Source organism: Haemaphysalis longicornis, unplaced genomic scaffold (assembly GCF_048455015.1).
Source record: "Haemaphysalis longicornis isolate Haplotype H1 unplaced genomic scaffold, Haemaphysalis longicornis Haplotype H1 scaffold_9, whole genome shotgun sequence".
In the NCBI taxonomy this organism is placed as follows: Eukaryota; Metazoa; Arthropoda; class Arachnida; order Ixodida; family Ixodidae; genus Haemaphysalis; species Haemaphysalis longicornis.
In genome coordinates this window covers 171,923,047-171,940,463 of record NW_027526460.1, presented here as the reverse complement: position 1 = coordinate 171,940,463, position 17,417 = coordinate 171,923,047, and the positions used below count along the sequence as shown (strand labels likewise).

General features: G+C 53.0%; 1 protein-coding gene across 4 annotated transcripts in view; it reads right to left on the bottom strand.

The window, feature by feature from the left end:
* The window catches only part of LOC144151392 (uncharacterized), a 458,541-nt gene that overhangs the window by 169,103 nt on the left and 272,021 nt on the right, over positions 1–17,417 (bottom strand). For all 4 annotated transcript variants that reach the window (XM_077682433.1, XM_077682432.1, XM_077682435.1 and 1 more), the window contains 4 exons: positions 6,932–7,341; positions 6,709–6,850; positions 5,933–6,118; positions 4,705–4,820 (listed from right to left, as the gene is read on the bottom strand). In XM_077682433.1, the coding sequence (XP_077538559.1) occupies positions 4,705–4,820; positions 5,933–6,118; positions 6,709–6,850; positions 6,932–7,341 (854 nt within the window). The remainder of the gene's footprint in view (positions 1–4,704; positions 4,821–5,932; positions 6,119–6,708; positions 6,851–6,931; positions 7,342–17,417) is intronic.

The window sequence follows — 17,417 nt, the reverse complement described above, 5'->3', positions numbered from 1 at the left end:
GCGCGGAAAGACGTAGACTAAGAAAGAAATACACAGGACGACGCGCTACTAGCAACTGGCAACATTTATTAGGAAACAGAAATATATAGGGCGACCAACCGACATAATTCACTGATTAAAGCTTATACATAACTCACTGAGTAAGACCTATACATAGATTATCAAATAAAAGTTTCCCCAGACATAAAAGTGCAACCCATGAAATGCTATTACCGCACGTGTCGTTCCAAGAACGCCAACTCTGCTTCTTGCAGACTGACTGAAGATTTACTCACGCACATTGACCCCTCCCGGCTGATATTCCAAGCTTCCATTATCTCCCTTTCTGTCTTGCCCCTGTGCCTAAACAACACGGTTGTTTTTTCGAACATGGGTTTGCACCCCCCCTGTACCTTGCACTCTTTACAGTGCGTAGCCAGGTGCGTGTAAAGCCTGCCCACCAGCGAACTGTGGTGCTCCCGCAGTCATATGTTCAGGCATCTGCCTGTTTGCCCGATGTAGGCTTTGCCACAAGGTAGCGGCAGTCTATACACCACTGATTGGGTGCACGCAACAAACTGCTTGCCATGTTTCACGTGGCAGCCTTTTTTGTGCCGCCCCGGCTTATCAATGCGTCTGCCAACGGCAGAGCATATCTGGCCTACTCTCTTCTCGGCAGAAAACACAACGTTCACGCCGTATCGGGAACCCACTCTCTTCATGCCATGAGAGAGCCAATGAACATACGGGATTTTTGCCACTCGTTTTCTTCCTTGTGGAGCAGGTTCTGAAACAACCGTGTCATTAGCTTGCTTGATGGCACGCCTGATTTTTTCGCACGTGGCTGCAATAGCGCCATCCGGAAACCCCGCCTCCTTAAGTCTTTTAACTTGGCAATCAAAACTAGTGCCCATCAAGTACCTAGTGCCCATCAAGATGAAGTACCGCAGCAGCACAAGCGGATCTTGCAGCTTGGCCCAAAGTTCTGCCTGGAGCCAAACCTACAGGCGGTGGACAAGATCGCCCTTGCAAGGTCAGTGTCCCGCCAGGTAAAGGAGGAGGAGAAACAAAGGTGCATCACTGAATGCGTGGAAATCTTGCCTCGGTCCGAAGGAAAGCAGAGACGGTGTGTGGATCTTGGTTCGACAATTGACTTTTTTGCTAGTAGGAGCCTTCGGGTACTGTTGTCCGACAAAGAAGGGTGTTTCGTGGTATTCCTGATGGTGTGTTCAAGGAGAAAGCCTGCGCTGCTGTGCAAAATATTTTAGGCAGGTGCGTGAAAAACCGGCAGGTGCGAAGAAGAAAGCAGTGGAACTCCTCAATCGTGTCAACTTGATGAAAGTGTGCAGCGAAGTGAACCAGCTAGAAGGTACAACCTTGGAAGCGTTTTTTTCAGTAAAAACGCACAAGCCAGACGCTCCTTTTCGAGCCATTGTCTCAGAAAAAGGTACGTGGTACCGTGCTGTGTCTACATACTTGCAGGTGCACCTGAGTGGCCTGACATTGGATGACCCTTTTGTTATTCCTAATTCTTCTGCTGTTGTCAGTTTTCTAAGGGAGGCAGGCCTAGAAGCGCCTTATGGGTTTAGCATTGACATTGAGGATTTGTATTACTCATTGCCGCACGGGGAGTTGATGAGCAGTGTAAAGGAGTGCATATCCAACAATGACGAAATGAAGTTTGTTGCAAAATGCGGAATTTCCGTGGAAAGTTTTTTAGAGGTTTTGTTGTTTTACATTACGCATACATATGTGGGCTGGGGGGGCAAGACGTACGTCCAGAGATCGGGAGTGTGCATTGGCTCGAAAGTGGCACCCATATTGAGCAGTATTTTTTTGTCGAAAGTTGATAAGGCACTTGAAGTGGATTTGGACGGGCTTGTGCACAAAGTGTACAGGTATGTATATGACTACTTAGTGTTAGTTCAATCCGCTAACTTTGATCAGACGCGTGAGGCAGTACTTGGGCTGTTTTCAAAAAACGGGCTGGGACTGACTTTCACATTTGAAGTGCCAAAGGAAAGGAAGCTGCAATTTTTGGATGTGTGCCTATCTTTCGAAAAAGACCACATATGTTGGATGCATTCCCCGAGAACAGCAAAGCCGCTTCTTGACTATCGCTCAGGACACTCCCGGCTGGTTAAGGATAGCATAGCATGGGCATGCTTACGGTCAGCACTCGACAAGTCGTGCACGCACTTGATGGGCACTAGTTTTGATTGCCAAGTTAAAAGACTTAAGGAGGCGGGGTTTCCGGATGGCGCTATTGCAGCCACGTGCGAAAAAATCAGGCGTGCCATCAAGCAAGCTAAAGACACGGTTGTTTCAGAACCTGCTCCACAAGAAAGAAAACGAGTGGCAAAAATCCCGTATGTTCATTGGCTCTCTCATGGCATGAAGAGAGTGGGTTCCCGATACGGCGTGAACGTTGTGTTTTCTGCCGAGAAGAGAGTAGGCCAGATATGCTCTGCCATTGGCAGACGCATTGATAAGCCGGGGCGGCACAAAAAAGGCTGCCACGTGAAACATGGCAAGCAGTTTGTTGCGTGCACCCAATCAGTGGTGTATCGACTGCCGCTACCTTGTGGCAAGGCCTACATCGGGCAAGCAGGCAGATGCCTGAACATACGACTGCGGGAGCACCACAGTTCGCTGGTGGGCAGGCCTTACACGCACCTGGCTACGCACTGTAAAGAGTGCAAGGTACAGGGGGGGTGCAAACCCATGTTCGAAAAAACAACCGTGTTGTTTAGGCACAGGGGCAAGACAGAAAGGGAGATAATGGAAGCTTGGAATATCAGCCGGGAGGGGTCAATGTGCGTGAGTAAATCTTCAGTCAGTCTCCAAGAAGCAGAGTTGGCGTTCTTGGAACGACACGTGCGGTAATAGCATTTCATGGGTTGCACTTTTATGTCTGGGGAAACTTTTATTTGATGATCTATGTATAGGTCTTACTCAGTGAGTTATGTATAAGCTTTAATCAGTGAATTATGTCGGTTGGTCGCCCTATATATTTGTTTCCTAATAAATGTTGCCAGTTGCTAGTAGCGCGTCGTCCTGTGTATTTCTTTCTTAGTCTACGTCTTTCCGCGCCTGTTGTCGATATGAAACAATATTGTGGTTGTGCCGTGTTTTCGCGTCATATTTTTTCTGCCTGCAAAGTGCTCGCTTTCGAGTTACGACGCGCTGTCTAGTCGCTGCCTATGTACAGTCCATCAAATATGGTGCATTCTGTTCTTCAAATGCGTTTCGTGCGCGCTAGGATTCTTGAAGTGCCACCTCATAGTGGTTCAGCGACTGGACTGCTGCAAATGAGAGTTGAAAAGCACGTTCTTTGGGTTGAAAAAGAATGTCACGGCTCCCAAACATGTCAAGTAGCTTCTGTTTTTGCACAAATACCTGTGAAAAATTGAGGCCTCTAAAAAAGTTACATTCGGTATTCGGTTTTCTTTCCGAATTCAATTCAAAAGATACTACAGTTAAACCTGGATGTAAGCAACCTTTATGTAATGAATTCCTACATTTAACAAAGTTTTCAAATTCCCCAGTGCCAGTCCCATTCAAACCCATGTTTTGCGACCTTGATGTAACGAAGGCGCTGCGACAGTAAACCTTGATGTAACGAATTCGCTACGCTGTTGAGTCATTGTTTTGTCGACTTTTTCTGAACAATCAGCTGGAGAAGGATAAACATTTTATAGAGCCGTTAAAGGCCCCTCACGCAGGCGTGGTGACCGGTATACCGGTGACTGCTGCAGCCCTCGCCGTGACCACCCGTCGGGTATACATCAGGTTGGAGAAATGCTCCAATTTAGCGAATGTCACCCACACAGCAAACTACCGTGCGTTTCCATGTGTGGGTGGGGTGTACGTTAAGTGCTAGGTCTTAGTGTCGGCGTGTAGATGCGCGTATCCACTGCTATATGTCGTGTCGGATCGGAGTTGACGATTTCTGCTGCCAGAAAAAGAAGTTTTGTAGACAAGCTCGCAGTTTTAATGCTGCCTCTACGGCTGAGAAAGAAGAACCTCGCCGCCCGGTACAGTATTCTAGCTAGCAACCTCTAACCAATTTCGGGTGCCGAAAAGAGCATCAGGTTCGCGAAAGGGAATGCTTGGAGCTTAAGTTTGGTCCTTCAAACCCATTAAGATTCCAAAAAGCGTCAAAAGCAGAAGTGATGCGTTTGTGAATTCAGGGGTAAGTGACCTTGCTTCTTTGGGTTACCGTGGGGTGACCAAGGTCGTGGGAAAGCAGCAGACGGAAATCACGCAGTCTTTGAGTATGAAATTGATTCTTGAAGGGCGAGTACACCGCCACTAATGTCTAGCACTTTGGTTTTGTTTCTGCTTTCTTTACGTGAACCTTAACTGCATACCTGCATGCAACAAAAATTTTGGAACATTTGTCAACTTCGTTATATCCAGGTTTATTCGGTATTCGATATTTGAGTGCCCTATGAGTGCCAAAACTCATCTTTCCACGAGCTGGGATAAGGCAGCAAAACCACCAGTACTGCACTTTTTCATTCCCTCACCCGGCATACCATTGTTTCTCATACTGGCACAGGTGGACTGGCCCATAATCTGGCTCACGGAGCAAGAATAAGCTCCGTGCCCTGGCTCCACCAGACCTCGACCATGGCTGGCGCAATAAAAATACTACGCGTTTCCTCTGCGCAGCGCCCAACCAAATTTCTCGAGTGAGTAGGAACAAACAGCTGCACGCACGTGTCGAGGACGTAGGCGATGCCGCCTGACATGCCGGCCGCAAAGTTCCTGCCCGTGGGGCCCAGGATGACCACCAGGCCGCCAGTCATGTACTCGCACCCGTGGTCGCCAACGCCCTGCACCATCACGACGAGTGAGCAGATGTGCCCCGTGCCCAGCACGCGCAAGAACCTGCAACCTTTTCGACAGGGGAGGTCATGCTTTGGTCAGCTCAGATGTATGAAGGAACCGACACTGGCACAGACCATGATCTGAGAGCCCCTGCCGCCGACGCCAGCAGTTCCTGCGCTGGAGGCCCTTGTTGCCGCGGCCAGTTTCTGGACTCATCTACCATGATCCTGGCACAGGCCAAGACGAATGCTGCACCCCTCTCAGCGGTTCCCTCAGTGTGCGTCCCCCTGGCCCAAAGGCACTCCAAAGTGTGGGGCAGTGCTGCGGCACCCAAGCATACTGCCTCCAGTGGGCCTGCTTTCATGCACCCAGGGCGACAGGGAAAAGAAAGGTTTTGTGCTAGGTGACGCCCCCTTTCTTTTTATTGGCAGCACAATAAGGGTGCCTGCCTCACGAACAGGGACGACAGAGTCTCTTCGCGGGAACTGGATATTCCTCATTGGGGAAGCTGGAGTGCAGCTTTCCAATTGGAGAATATCCGGTGTGTTTTTGTGGCCTGCGTCTCACTGTCTCAAACCAACCAGCTGAGCACCACTCATTGGCGTATGCCTGATACAGCAGTGATGGCCCTGCTCAACTGGACCTCCCCGGGGCCACGCAGTTCCCAGTGGGTCAGCATGCCCGAGTGAGCCACGGCTGCAGCGGGTTCAGCACAGTCCTGTGCAGCACAAATTTGTCTGCTTGTCTGCTTCATCAATGCCGAAGCACGAGCGTACAGAACACGGTGGCAAACTGCAAGCGCACAGGAGGAACCTGGGGCAACCACCTCGGCACAAGTGTGCACATTTTGCAAGGACAAAAAAGCAAGCAGGCATTAGTGAATTCCTCCATGTGTGAGCAACATTTTCTCAGTGATATGACCGGGCTAATAAAAAAGACAAAGTACTCACTCAGACAAAAACAAGAAAACGCCAGGCAAAAGAGGAGACAACACCACTGTCGCAATGCTGTGTGGTAGCACCCAACGGCTCGCTTTTTCCTCATCTGCTGAATGCGGAGAGAAAAATCTCCAAACCCACTGGGCCCAGTGCTCTCCTACTGACCAAGCGAGGCGTACCTCGATGACGGCGGTGGCGCCCGAGTTCCGGACGCAGAAGCGCTCGGCAGCTATGCCCCGGAAGAACGCCCTGCCCGCGGTGGCCCCGTACAGGCAGACGTTGCCCACCAGCACGTTCTCCTCCGACTTGAACTCGGGGGGCAGGTCCTTGGGCGGGAAGATGACCAGCTCGCCCCCGGACAGGCCCTGCACCATCCAGGGCTCAGGCACGCTTCGGGAACAAAGACTGGCTGCTGAGCTCAGCACGTTCATTGGGCGTGTCACCTGTGCACCTGTGAGCTTTCATCATTATCATCGCTAAGCTGCCTCTGCTTAGCCCAGGTGAGCTCATCGTGCATGCAAGGACATCCCATTTGATTCGTGGAAGGAAGCCCATGTTGTAAAGTCGGCTGTCCGTCCGGCAGTGCATTTTTTACGGCACCGCCACGAGTGAGACGCAGAAATCTCCCCTCTAAAAAAGGAAACGCAGGCTACACACCGAATTTCCATTTCCAGGCAAGGTTGGCCCCTCTCCTTCCCTTTGCTTGTGAATCACCCCGCATCATGGAGCCTAGTGTTACTGTCCTGCCACTCGGGCGAATGGAAGCATCATCTGCTCATCATCTCAGCACTGCACGCGGCACCCTCACGCTACCGCAGCCATCTAGATTCATCCCTTCCATGCATGGCCAGAAACCTGGGCGTTGTTTTTGGTTCATGAATTCTATTCCATGCTTGTAGCCCGCCCCCCAAAACAAAAGAAAAACCAAACAAAACGTGCCAGCAGGTCGGCCCACCTTGGCGACGTAGTCGTTGGCGTCCCCCTCGAGGGTGACATGGACGCCCCGGGCGAGGAAGGCGCAAAAGCTCTGGCCGGCCGACCCCTTGAGGAAGACGCTGATGCGCGAGCCTTCGGGGAGGCCCCCCTCGTCGTACTTCCTGCATGACAACACCAGCCCCGCCGCTGCCGACGGCCCCCTTTTCGCCACCGCCTCGGCCTGAGGCCAAAGGAGCACCCACCTGGCGATGTGGTAGCTGAGCGTGGTGGCGAAGGCGCGGTCCTCGTTGGTGATATCCATGTGCAGGGTGACCTCCTTGGAGCGGCCTTCGAGCACCGCCTTGGCCTGCTTGATGAGCAGGTTGTCCATGCGCTTGCCCAGCTCAAAGTCCTGGGCCACGCTGCCCCCTCGGATGTTGGTGCCAGGCCGCAGGCTGAGGGCGTTGAGCAGCACGGCGTCCAGGCAGAGCAGCTGGGCCTTGGGGTTGGCCGCGTGCGGGGCCGCGCGCAACAGGTCCGTGCGCCCCACGGCCTCCTGCAGGCTGTGCAGGCCAAGCCGGGACAGGTAGCCTCGCACCTCTTCTGCCAGCAGGAACAGGAAGTTCACCACGTGCTCTGGCTTTCCCGCAAACTTCTTCCGCAGCTCCGGGTCCTGGGGGGAAGGAGCACAACGCTCCCTTCATTGGAGGGACACTGAAGGCGCTTCGGGCGAACGCTAGCGCAAATTGCAGTCGCTCTCCACTCGGGCGGCAGTAGAAAACCTAATCCGAAAATGTTAGCTGCCTCTCCACACTTATTCACAGCATGTTCACTAGAGGCATTGAGAACACGAGATTGGGAAAAGGTGGGCGTAAGCGTCAATGGAGAACACCTCAGTAACCTCATATTTGCCGATAACATTGCCTGGCTGAGGCAACTCGAGGGACTAATTGCAAGGCACGATTACTGCACTGGACAAGCAGAGTAGAATCGTTGGCCTCAAAATTATATTCAGAAAACTAAATTAATGCTTAATAACCTCGGCATGGCGGTTTGAGATAGGTGGCAAGGCAGTGTAAGTGATCAGCGAATATGTCTACTTAGGCCAAGTTGTGACCCCGTATCCCAACCATAAGGCAGAGATAATTAGAAGGATAGGAATGGGGTGGAGTGCATTCAGCAGGCATTCTCACATAATGAATGGCTGCCTACCATTGTCCCTGAAGAAGAAAGTGTACGACAGCTGCATATTAGTGGTACTCACCTACGGGGCAGAAACATGGAGGCTTACTATAAAGGTTCACCTTAAATTGAGGAAGACTCAGTGAGCAATGGAACTGAAGATGGTATTGTAGCGGTGTCTATTACAGTGGCGACGCGCTCTATCCCGCTGATGCTAGCGCGAGACGGGACTGGACGAAGAGAAGGACGAAGGTCTCTTGCCGGTGCTCTTGCTCCAGCTGGGTCGCCATTTTGACTCTCCGTGTGCCCAGTAATAAAGTGCCCGCTTGTTTTATGCACACGCTACATTTTAAGTGCGAATGCACTTCTTAAGCGAGGCTGAATCGTCCGCCGCCGTCGTCTGCATAGCAACAGCTGCGGGTGCGCGCGCTCCTCGTCTTCCCTAGCAACGGGGGGAGATGGGCGCGCTCTACTCTCCTCCTCCTCTCTCTGCTCAGTGACTGCGGGTGTTGGGCGCCTCCTCTCCACTTCGGGCGGGAGAGCTCTCGCTCGCATAGCGGGCGCTCCGCATTCCGACGCGTGAGGGCGCTCGTGTAGCCCTCGCCGTAACGGCGGGCGCTACTCTCCTCCTCCTCTCTCCGCTCAGTGACTGCGGGTGTTGGGCGCCTCCTCTCCACTTCGGGCGGGAGAGCTCTCGCTCGCGTAGCGGGCGCTCCGCATCCCGACGCGTGAGGGCGCTCGTGTAGCGGCCGCGTGGCGCGGGAGGGTATTAGTCGAGCGCGCGCCGTCGTCGAGAGCGGTCGCGGGTCCTGCATCTCGATAACGATGATGGCGGACCGGGCAACGGTACCAGCAATAACGAGTGAAATATCTTTCTTTGTAGTTGTGTGCGTACGTGTAATCTCTCGACTACTCATTAAGATCACGATATCCACCGTAATCGCGCAATCAACAACCGTGCATTCGCACTTACACACTCTCCCCCTCGGGGAAGTGCGAGGGAATTTTTTTTGGTGGAGGGTGCGGGTTGTGACCCCGTATGCGTCAAGAGGATAGCGTTGCTGAAGACGAAGCGCCTCGCACGGAGCTGACTCCTGTTCACCAACGCACCAGTCGTCGACTCCAAGGTGCTTCACCCGAATTCAGGCTGCTGCCAGCGACAACCGGGGCAGCGAGAACACACATCATGACCTCAACTACGACGCAGACCGACTTTGCCGTCCGAGGTCTGTTCGTCACCCATCAGCCGCGAACGCCGCCAATATTTAACGGCGATGTCTTCGAGGACGCTGAGGACTGGCTTGATCTCTATGAGCGTGTCGCGAGCTTTAATGGATGGGATGCAGTGCTGAAACGGCGACAAGTGTATTTCTCGCTTGACCACCACGCGAGGACGTTGTTTGAGAACCACGAAAGGGAGTTCCCAACCTGGGACGACTTTCGCAATATGTTACTGACTGCCTATGCAAGAGGCGACCGCAGGGGAAAGGCCGAAGCTGCGCTTCACACCAGAACTCAGCGTCCCAATGATAGCGTGGCAATGTACTGCGAGGACATGTACCGCGTTTTCACACGCGCCGACCCTACTATGGCTGAAGACAAGAAGCTGCGACACCTCATGCGAGGTGTGAAACAGGAGCTCTTTGCCGGGCTTGTACGCCACCCTCCGAATACCGTCGCAGAATTTATGGCAGAAGCCACGGCAATGCAAAGGACACTGGAGCAGCGCGCAAGACAGTATGACCGCAATTCCAGCTGCACGCCAGCGCATATGCTGTCTGCTGCATTGGCCACCAGCCAGGATGCCCTACAGGAGCTAATTCGTTCTGTTGTGCGGGAAGAACTCCGTATGTCCCAAGTGCCCACGGCTTCGCCAGCGTGTGCCTCTCTCACGCAACATGGTTAAAGAGGAATTAGGGTAAGCTGTACGAGAACCCGTGGAACTGAATCTGCAGCCGCCTTCGCTCTACTCCGCTACATACGCTCAAGCTCTGCAACAACCCAGCGCGTGTGCTGCTGCGAGTGTCGCCCCTCCCGTGTGCACCCCGCCTTATGCGCACGTAAATGGCGCCATTGGTCCCCGTAAGCCTGGATTCCGGCGCCCTCAACTTGCGTAACAGGGCACACTTCGCAAGACGGATGTATGGCGTGCACCGGATCGCACTCCACTGTGTTACCACTGTGGAGAGGCCGGCCATCTCTACAGGGTGTGCCCGTATCGCTGTGCCGGCCTTCGCGGTTTTCATCCTGATGCTCCTTGCCCCAGTAACGGTGAGCGTCCCAGCGAAATCAGAGAGTATCTCTCCAGGCGGCAACCTTCCCCTGTCTCCAACCGTCAGGACGTCGGATCAGCGTCGTCGTTCCGTTACCGGTCTCCGAGCCCTCATCGCCTATCCAGCTCACCTGGGCGTCGCTCGCCCAGCCCGCAACGGGAAAACTAAGATCAGCGACCTCTGGAGGTGCGGTCGCTGAACGGGGTTCCAGCGAACATCCTCCAACCTTTTCTCTACGACATTCCGCTGAACAGACTCCGCCGGCCAGTTCTGAACAAGCAGCCACCTCCGACATGGCTGTGACGATCGACGACTGCGACGTTACTGCGCTTATTGATATGGGGCGGACTACTCAGTCATTACCAGCAACCTGGCGCAGGAGCTCAAGAAAGTACTGACGCAGTGGACAGGGCCCCACGTTCGCACAGCGGGAGGGCGTCTGATTGCTCCAACAGGGCGCTGCACAGCTAGGGTTGGCATCCGGGGCTACTGTTACGTCGGCGAATTCGTAGTACTTCCACAATGTTCACGAGATGTTATACTGGGTATGGACTTCCTGGGAGCGAACGAAGCTGTCATCGACCTGCAGACATCCACAGTGACGTTCTCGACGAGAGGCGCCATCGCCACGAATGACCCTGCAGAAGTCTGTGCCCTCCGGGTGGTTTACGACGATGTCACTGTACCGCCGCGAAGCAGTGTCGTGGTCTTCGTAAGGGGAGACGCATCTGGAAACTGTGGGCGCCTAGCCGAAGGGAAAACCAATTTGCTCCTGCAAAAAAAATTGTGTAGCAAGAGGCCTTGTATACCTGCGGGATGGTTGCGCACACGTCCTCCAGACAAACGACGGGAACGAGGTCCAACACGTTGCAAAAGGAACTGCAATTGCTTCCCTACGTGAGTTCGATCAGTAGGCAGATCTGTGCACCGTGGAGACAGGAGGACCTGAAGCTTCGGATCCCTAGGCCGTTTTGGATTTGGTGCACATCTGTCCAGATTTGCCACCGACGCACAAGCAGCAGCTCACAGACCTCCTGGCGAACTTCTGCGATTGTTTCTCCACGTCGTCAAAGGTCCGACAAACACCCGTCACGAAACATCGCATCATCGTGGACGAAACCACAAAGCCCGTGCACCAGCACCCATATTGCGTGCCCTACAAAGAAAGGGAAGCCATCCGGAGCCAAGTAAAGGAAATGCTTCAAGACGACGTAATTCAGCCGTCGAAAAGTCCGTGGGCGTCCCCTGTGGTGCTGGTAGAAAAGAAGGACAAGACCCTGCGCTTCTGTGTGGATTACAGCAAGCTAAACTGCGTGACCAAACGCGAAGTGTACCCTCTTCCGCGCGTAGACGGCGCCCTGGATCGGCTGCGCAACGCAAGGTATTTCACGTCATTAGACCTCAAAAGCGGATACTGGCAGATTGAGGTCGATGAGCAAGACCGCAAGAAAACGGCGTTCGTCACACCTGACGGACTGTATGAATTTAAAGTGCTCCCGTTCGGCCTTTGCTCAGCACCCGCGATATTCCAGCGAATTAGGGATACTGTCTTAGCCGAGTTAAAATGGCAGACATGTCTGGTGTACCTCGACGATGTCGTTGTTTCCTCCGCATCCTTCGAAGAACGCCTACATAGACTGCGGCTGGTCCTGGAGGCTATTGGTTCGGCTGGTTTAACTATAAAGCCGGAAAAGTGCCACTTTGGGTACAAACAGCTGCGTTTTCTTGGCCACGTTATCAGCGCGGAAGGAGTGGCCCCAGACCCAGAGAAGATGGCGGCTGTAGCGGGCTTCCCGAAACCAGCTGACAAAAAAGCTGTTCGGCGTTTCCTGGAACTCTCTGCTTATTACAGACGCTTTGTTGAGAATTTTGCGGACATCGCAGAACCCTTCACACGCCTGACAACAGACGATGAACCATTTGTGTGGCAAGAAGAGCAAGAAGGCGCTTTCAACGACCTGAGAAACCGACTACAAACAGCTCCGGTTCTTGCTCATTTTGACGAACATGCGGATACCAAAGTACACACAGACGCCAGTAATGTCGGTCTCGGCGCGGTTCTCGTGCAGTGGCAGGACGGTGCTGAAAGAGTCCTAGCGTACGCAAGTCGCACACTCTCCAGAGCGGAGGCCAATTACTCCATAACCGAGAAAGAATGCCTCGCCGCAGTCTGGGCCATCAGCAAGTTCCGGCCATACCTCTACGGTAGGCCGTTTAAGCTGGTCAGCGACCACCACTCGTTGTGCTGGCTGGCAAACTTAAAGGACCCATCTTGGCGCCTTGCTAGATGGAGCCTTCGGCTGCAGGAGTACGACATGAAGGTCGTCTACAAGTCCGGACGCATCCATAACGATGCCGACTGCTTGTCCCGAGCACCTGTCGACTCACCAGGCCAAGAAATAGAGAAGGATATACCTTTTCTTGGAGCCGTCAGCACGTCCGAAATGGCCCAACTGCAACAAGCTGACCCAGAGCTGCTACTCGTTATCCAGCATCTGGAAGGTCGTGAAGTTCGCATACCGCCAGCTTTTATCCGCAACATCGCCTCCTTCAGGCTCCGGAATAGCGTGCTTTACAAACGCAATTTTGGAAACACAACGGAGGCGTTTCTTCTCGTTGTGCCGTCGGCCATGCGTGCGGAAATCTTGTATGCCTGTAAAAAGTACTTCTGACCGAAACTTTGGAAGCTGTCGAGCAGTACGTCAGGAGCTGCCGTGAGTGCCAAAGAAGGAAGACTCCACCTTTGAAACCGGCAGGGCTTCTTCAGCCGATAAAACCGCCTACAGCACAATTCCACCAAGTCGGTATGGACCTTCTTGGCCCATTTCCGACATCAACAAAGGGAAACAGATGGATAGTGGTAGCGGATGGATAGTGGTGGATAGATGGATAGTGATAGTGATGGATAGTTGTAGCGGTAGATCGATAGTGGTAGCGGATAGTGGTAGCAGACAGATGGATAGTGGACCTTACGCACTATGCGGAGACAGCGTCTGTAGTGCGGGCAACGTCGGCTGAGGTTGCGGAGTTCTTTATGAGCAGCGTCGTTTTACGGCACGGGGCCCCGCAGGTCGTAATAACAGACAGAGGGACAGCCTTTACAGCCAATCTCATGCAGTCTATCATGATGTTAACTAAGACCACCCATAGGCGAACGACAGCATACCACCCGCAGGACAACGGCTTGACCGAGAGATTGAACAGAACCCTCGCCGACTTGCTTTCCATGTATGTCGACGTCGAACACAAAAGATGGGATGACATTCTAGCTTACGTAACATTCGCCTACAACACGGCAGTTCAAGAAACTACAGGACTGACTCCCTTCCAATTGGTTTACGGTCGCACGGTCACCACGACAATAGATTCTATGCTCCCCGTCAAAGAGGACGAATACAATGGTGATGTCGACGACTTCGTACAGAAGGCGGAGGAAGCTCGGCAGCTGGCACGACACCGAATAGAAAATCAGCACCGTGTCGACGCAAGCCGTTACAACCAGCGCCGACGTACTGTGTTCTACAACACCGGAGACGCGGTGTGGGTGTGGATGCCAGTACGTCAGCGGGGCCGATCCGAAAAACTGCTTCGCCGGTACTTCGGGCCCTACAAGGTGGTGCGTCGGATTAGCGACATCAACTATGAAGTTACACCGGATAGTAGGGCGCACTCCTCACGGCGCAAGTCAACTACCGAGGTCGTGCATGTCGTACGAATGAAGCCGTATTACGACAGAGACTGTTCCCGCTCATAACGGCACCCCGCCCACCCCCCCAAGCCAAGGCCAGTGTGGAAGCTGAATTCTTCGCTGACGACTCTATGTACTCGGACAGTGAGCCGCTGCATCATCACCATCCGTACGCGAAGCCATCCTCGCTCGTAATATACCACGGCATCGGGACGATGCTCGCACAAGAGGGGGGTAGTGTAGCGGTGTCTATTACAGTGGCGACTCGGTCAATCCCGCCGACGCTAGCGCGAGACGGGACTGGACGAAGAGAAGTACGAAGGTCTCTTGCCGGTGCTCTTGCTCCAGCTGGGTCGCCATTTTGACTCTCCGTGTGCCCAGTAATTAAAAGTGCCCGCTTGTTTTATCCACACGCTACAATATAGTCACTATGCCAAAGACGACTCAGTTGTCTTGAAAGAAAACAAGTTTAATGGAGCGAACTTGTGCTCGCCTAACCATTCACATAATACACAGGCGGCGAAGCAGCAGTCGGCAAAGTCGCGGCGTCTGCACTGCAGGCGTTTCTCTTTCGCGGCTAGTGTTTCTGGAACCGTCGATTTACATCCACAACAATGTAGATCAGAGAAGATTATTCTGGGCTAGTGCCGTTAGGGCGAAACAGTCCGCTTATCTGAATGAGATAGCCCGTGCGGCATAAAAATAAAGAATGGAAGACGCGCTTCGCGGTCACAGATAACAGAGATGGGCGTGTGCCGGGCAGTAAAAACAAACATATACAAAAACCCATACATGGTTCACGGAATTACTCCCCCTCTAAGAGTGCATCAACCCGATGCTAAAAGAAAAGACAATCCAAAGAAACAACAAAAAAGTCCGTGATCTTGCATAGTACGGTTTCAAAGGAACCACGTGGACGAGTTCGGGCCGCGTGCGTCGTCGTGACGTTCCGGAATCACCATCGGGGATCACCTCGTAGGTAAGTTGGCCACGACACACAAAATAGGCTGGGACGAAGCATCAGTTATCGCCACAGAAAGTAAATGGCTGTCACGCCGATATCTTGAGTTCCTGATAATTCAAACTACGGAAAAAACACTGAACCACAATCCCGGCAATCTCCCGCCTATGTATGCAAGATGCCTGGGGCGATTACTTCGACGAACTTCTTAAAAGCTTCGAGCTTCGCGCCTTTCCGCGAAGTGAAAAAGGCTTCCGTATGGAAGCCGAAACGTCTTTTTAGCCTTTTTAACTAAACCTTTGGTCGGCGATAACCAGTTTCTTCAACTATGTATATTTCATCCGACCAAACAAGTTTTCGTCGAACCTTAGATTTAATTAGGTTGGCCAACACGTCCTAGAATCTGGTAGGGTCAGAAATACCGTCGTAGAAGCTTCTCACTGATTCCGAGGCGTTGGATGGGAGTCCAAACCCAAATACGCCTGGGCGATACTCGGCGAATCGGCGTCGGAGGTTGTAGCGCCCGGCATCCACCAGCTGCTGGTCCGTTGTACGAACTCGAGCGACCTGGCGGGCCTCCTCTGCACGCTGAAGGTATCCTTGGACGTCTTAGTTGAGGTTGTCGTCTTCTACATGCGGAAGCATGGGGTCAAAGCATCGTAGTCGGCCGTCTTTCGTAGACAAGCTCGAGCGGCGTCATCTGCGTAGTTTCCTGAATAGCCGTGTTGTACGCAAATGTGACATATGGGAGCACTTCGTCCCAAGTGTTATGTTCAACGTCGACGTACATTGACAGCATATCTGCTATTGTCTTGTTCAGACGTTCTGTTAGTCCGTTCGTTTGGGGGTTGCACGCCGTCGTTCTTCGGTGATCCGTGTTGGTGTAGCGTAATATTCCTTGCATCAGCTCCGCAGTAAAGGCCATTCCGCGGTCCGTGATTTGGACGTAGGGGCTCCATGTCGCAGCACAACTTAGCTTATGAAGAACTTTGCGACTTCTTGTGCAGTCCCCCTCGGAAGGGCGGCGGTCTCTGCGTAGCGCGTCATGTAATCAGTCGCTACGACAATCCACTTGTTCTCGTATCGGGATGTAGGGAACGGGCCAAAAATGCCAATTCCAATCTGTTGGAAGGGCCTCGATGGGACGGCGATCAGCTGCAGAAGTCCGGCGGGTCTCGTCGGAGGCGTTTTTCGTCGCTGGCAGTCACGGCAACTTTGGACGTATGTGACGTCGGATGTAAGGCGGGGCCAGTAGCCTTGATTTTTCCAACTGGAAGGGGCGTTGCTGAAGTTGCTGCTTTTAGTTTCCCCCGTGTGGGCTGCGGGACGTTCCACGCGAGACGTCAGCAGTGCTACGGCGGTTCGGCGACTGGTAAGGGTAGGGCGACGGTGAACGGTTGAAGCGGGCTGGTCCTCGGTTTGTGTTGGAGAGGTATTCGTCGATGTCAGTAGGAAGCTGGCTGGGTCGCGGGCGTGGGGTGTCGACGGAGAACCCTCGCAAACCGAGCCTCTCGTATGGGCAATGACGATAGATGTGATCGACCTCTCCGCAGTGGTAGCACAGCAGACTATTATCGGTGGTTCGCCAAACGTCGCTCTTCCTGGGCGTGTGGTTTTGGGATACGGACGGAGGCATGCTGGACGGCGGCGACAGTGGACCGCGGTACGGCGGAGCTTCTTGACAACGGGTTGAAGCAGGGCGGGGTCGACGAAGAGCCGCAGAGTATGTCATAGCTTGTGGCTCGCGGGTTGCTTCGAACGGCATAGACGTTCCCCAAGCGTATTGGACTTCTTCCCGGATCAGATCAGTCAGGGAAGCGACTTGATGTTGTGGCGTCGCCGGGAAAAGTCCAGATGATGGCACCACTGTCTGGGGCTGCCAGTAAAGCGCTGCTTCAATGTACGCCAGGTTGTAGGATGACAATCACAGAGGTTCAAGACCTCATGCAATCTCCTAGGGCGCTGGTCGGTGATAACGATGCACAGCCGGCAGACATTCCTACGCCACCGATTTGTCTGGTCACGGGAGCTGCTTTTATACCCGTGCTAAAAGGGACAAAATGAACAGCACACAAAGCACCTTTCGAGTGTCCAAACTCCCTCTTTCCAACCTACTCTTACTCGAAATGTACGTTCCGACAGGTAGCTTTCTAGTGTGTTCAACATGTTTCCCAAAACACCAGAAATAAAATTTAGGTCCCGCAGGACACCGTAACACCAAACGGTGTCGCACCCCTTCTCCAAATCGAAAACAATAGATACGCAGTACTGCCTGTGAACCAAGGCATCCTTGACGCGCGACTCCACATTTACCAAATGGTCATTCGTGGATCTTCCCGACCGATCTTCCCGGCCTGAAAACTATCGAGGGTGCCAAGGTATTCCAAGAAATACATAAGTCGTCTGTTAATTGTCTTTTCAATCACCTCGCTTAGGCAGCTGGCCAGGGCAATGGGGCGGTAACTAGAGGGAGAGCATGCATCTTTTCCTTCTTTCAGAATGGACACAACTAATTCCCTCCACACACGTGGACAGAGCATATTTTGTTGGATAAGTAGACTAGAGTGTCCACTGTGTCTGCATGGAGGTGTCAGATCATATCGTATGAGATGTGTCCATGCCAGGTGCTAAATCTTTACAAGTGG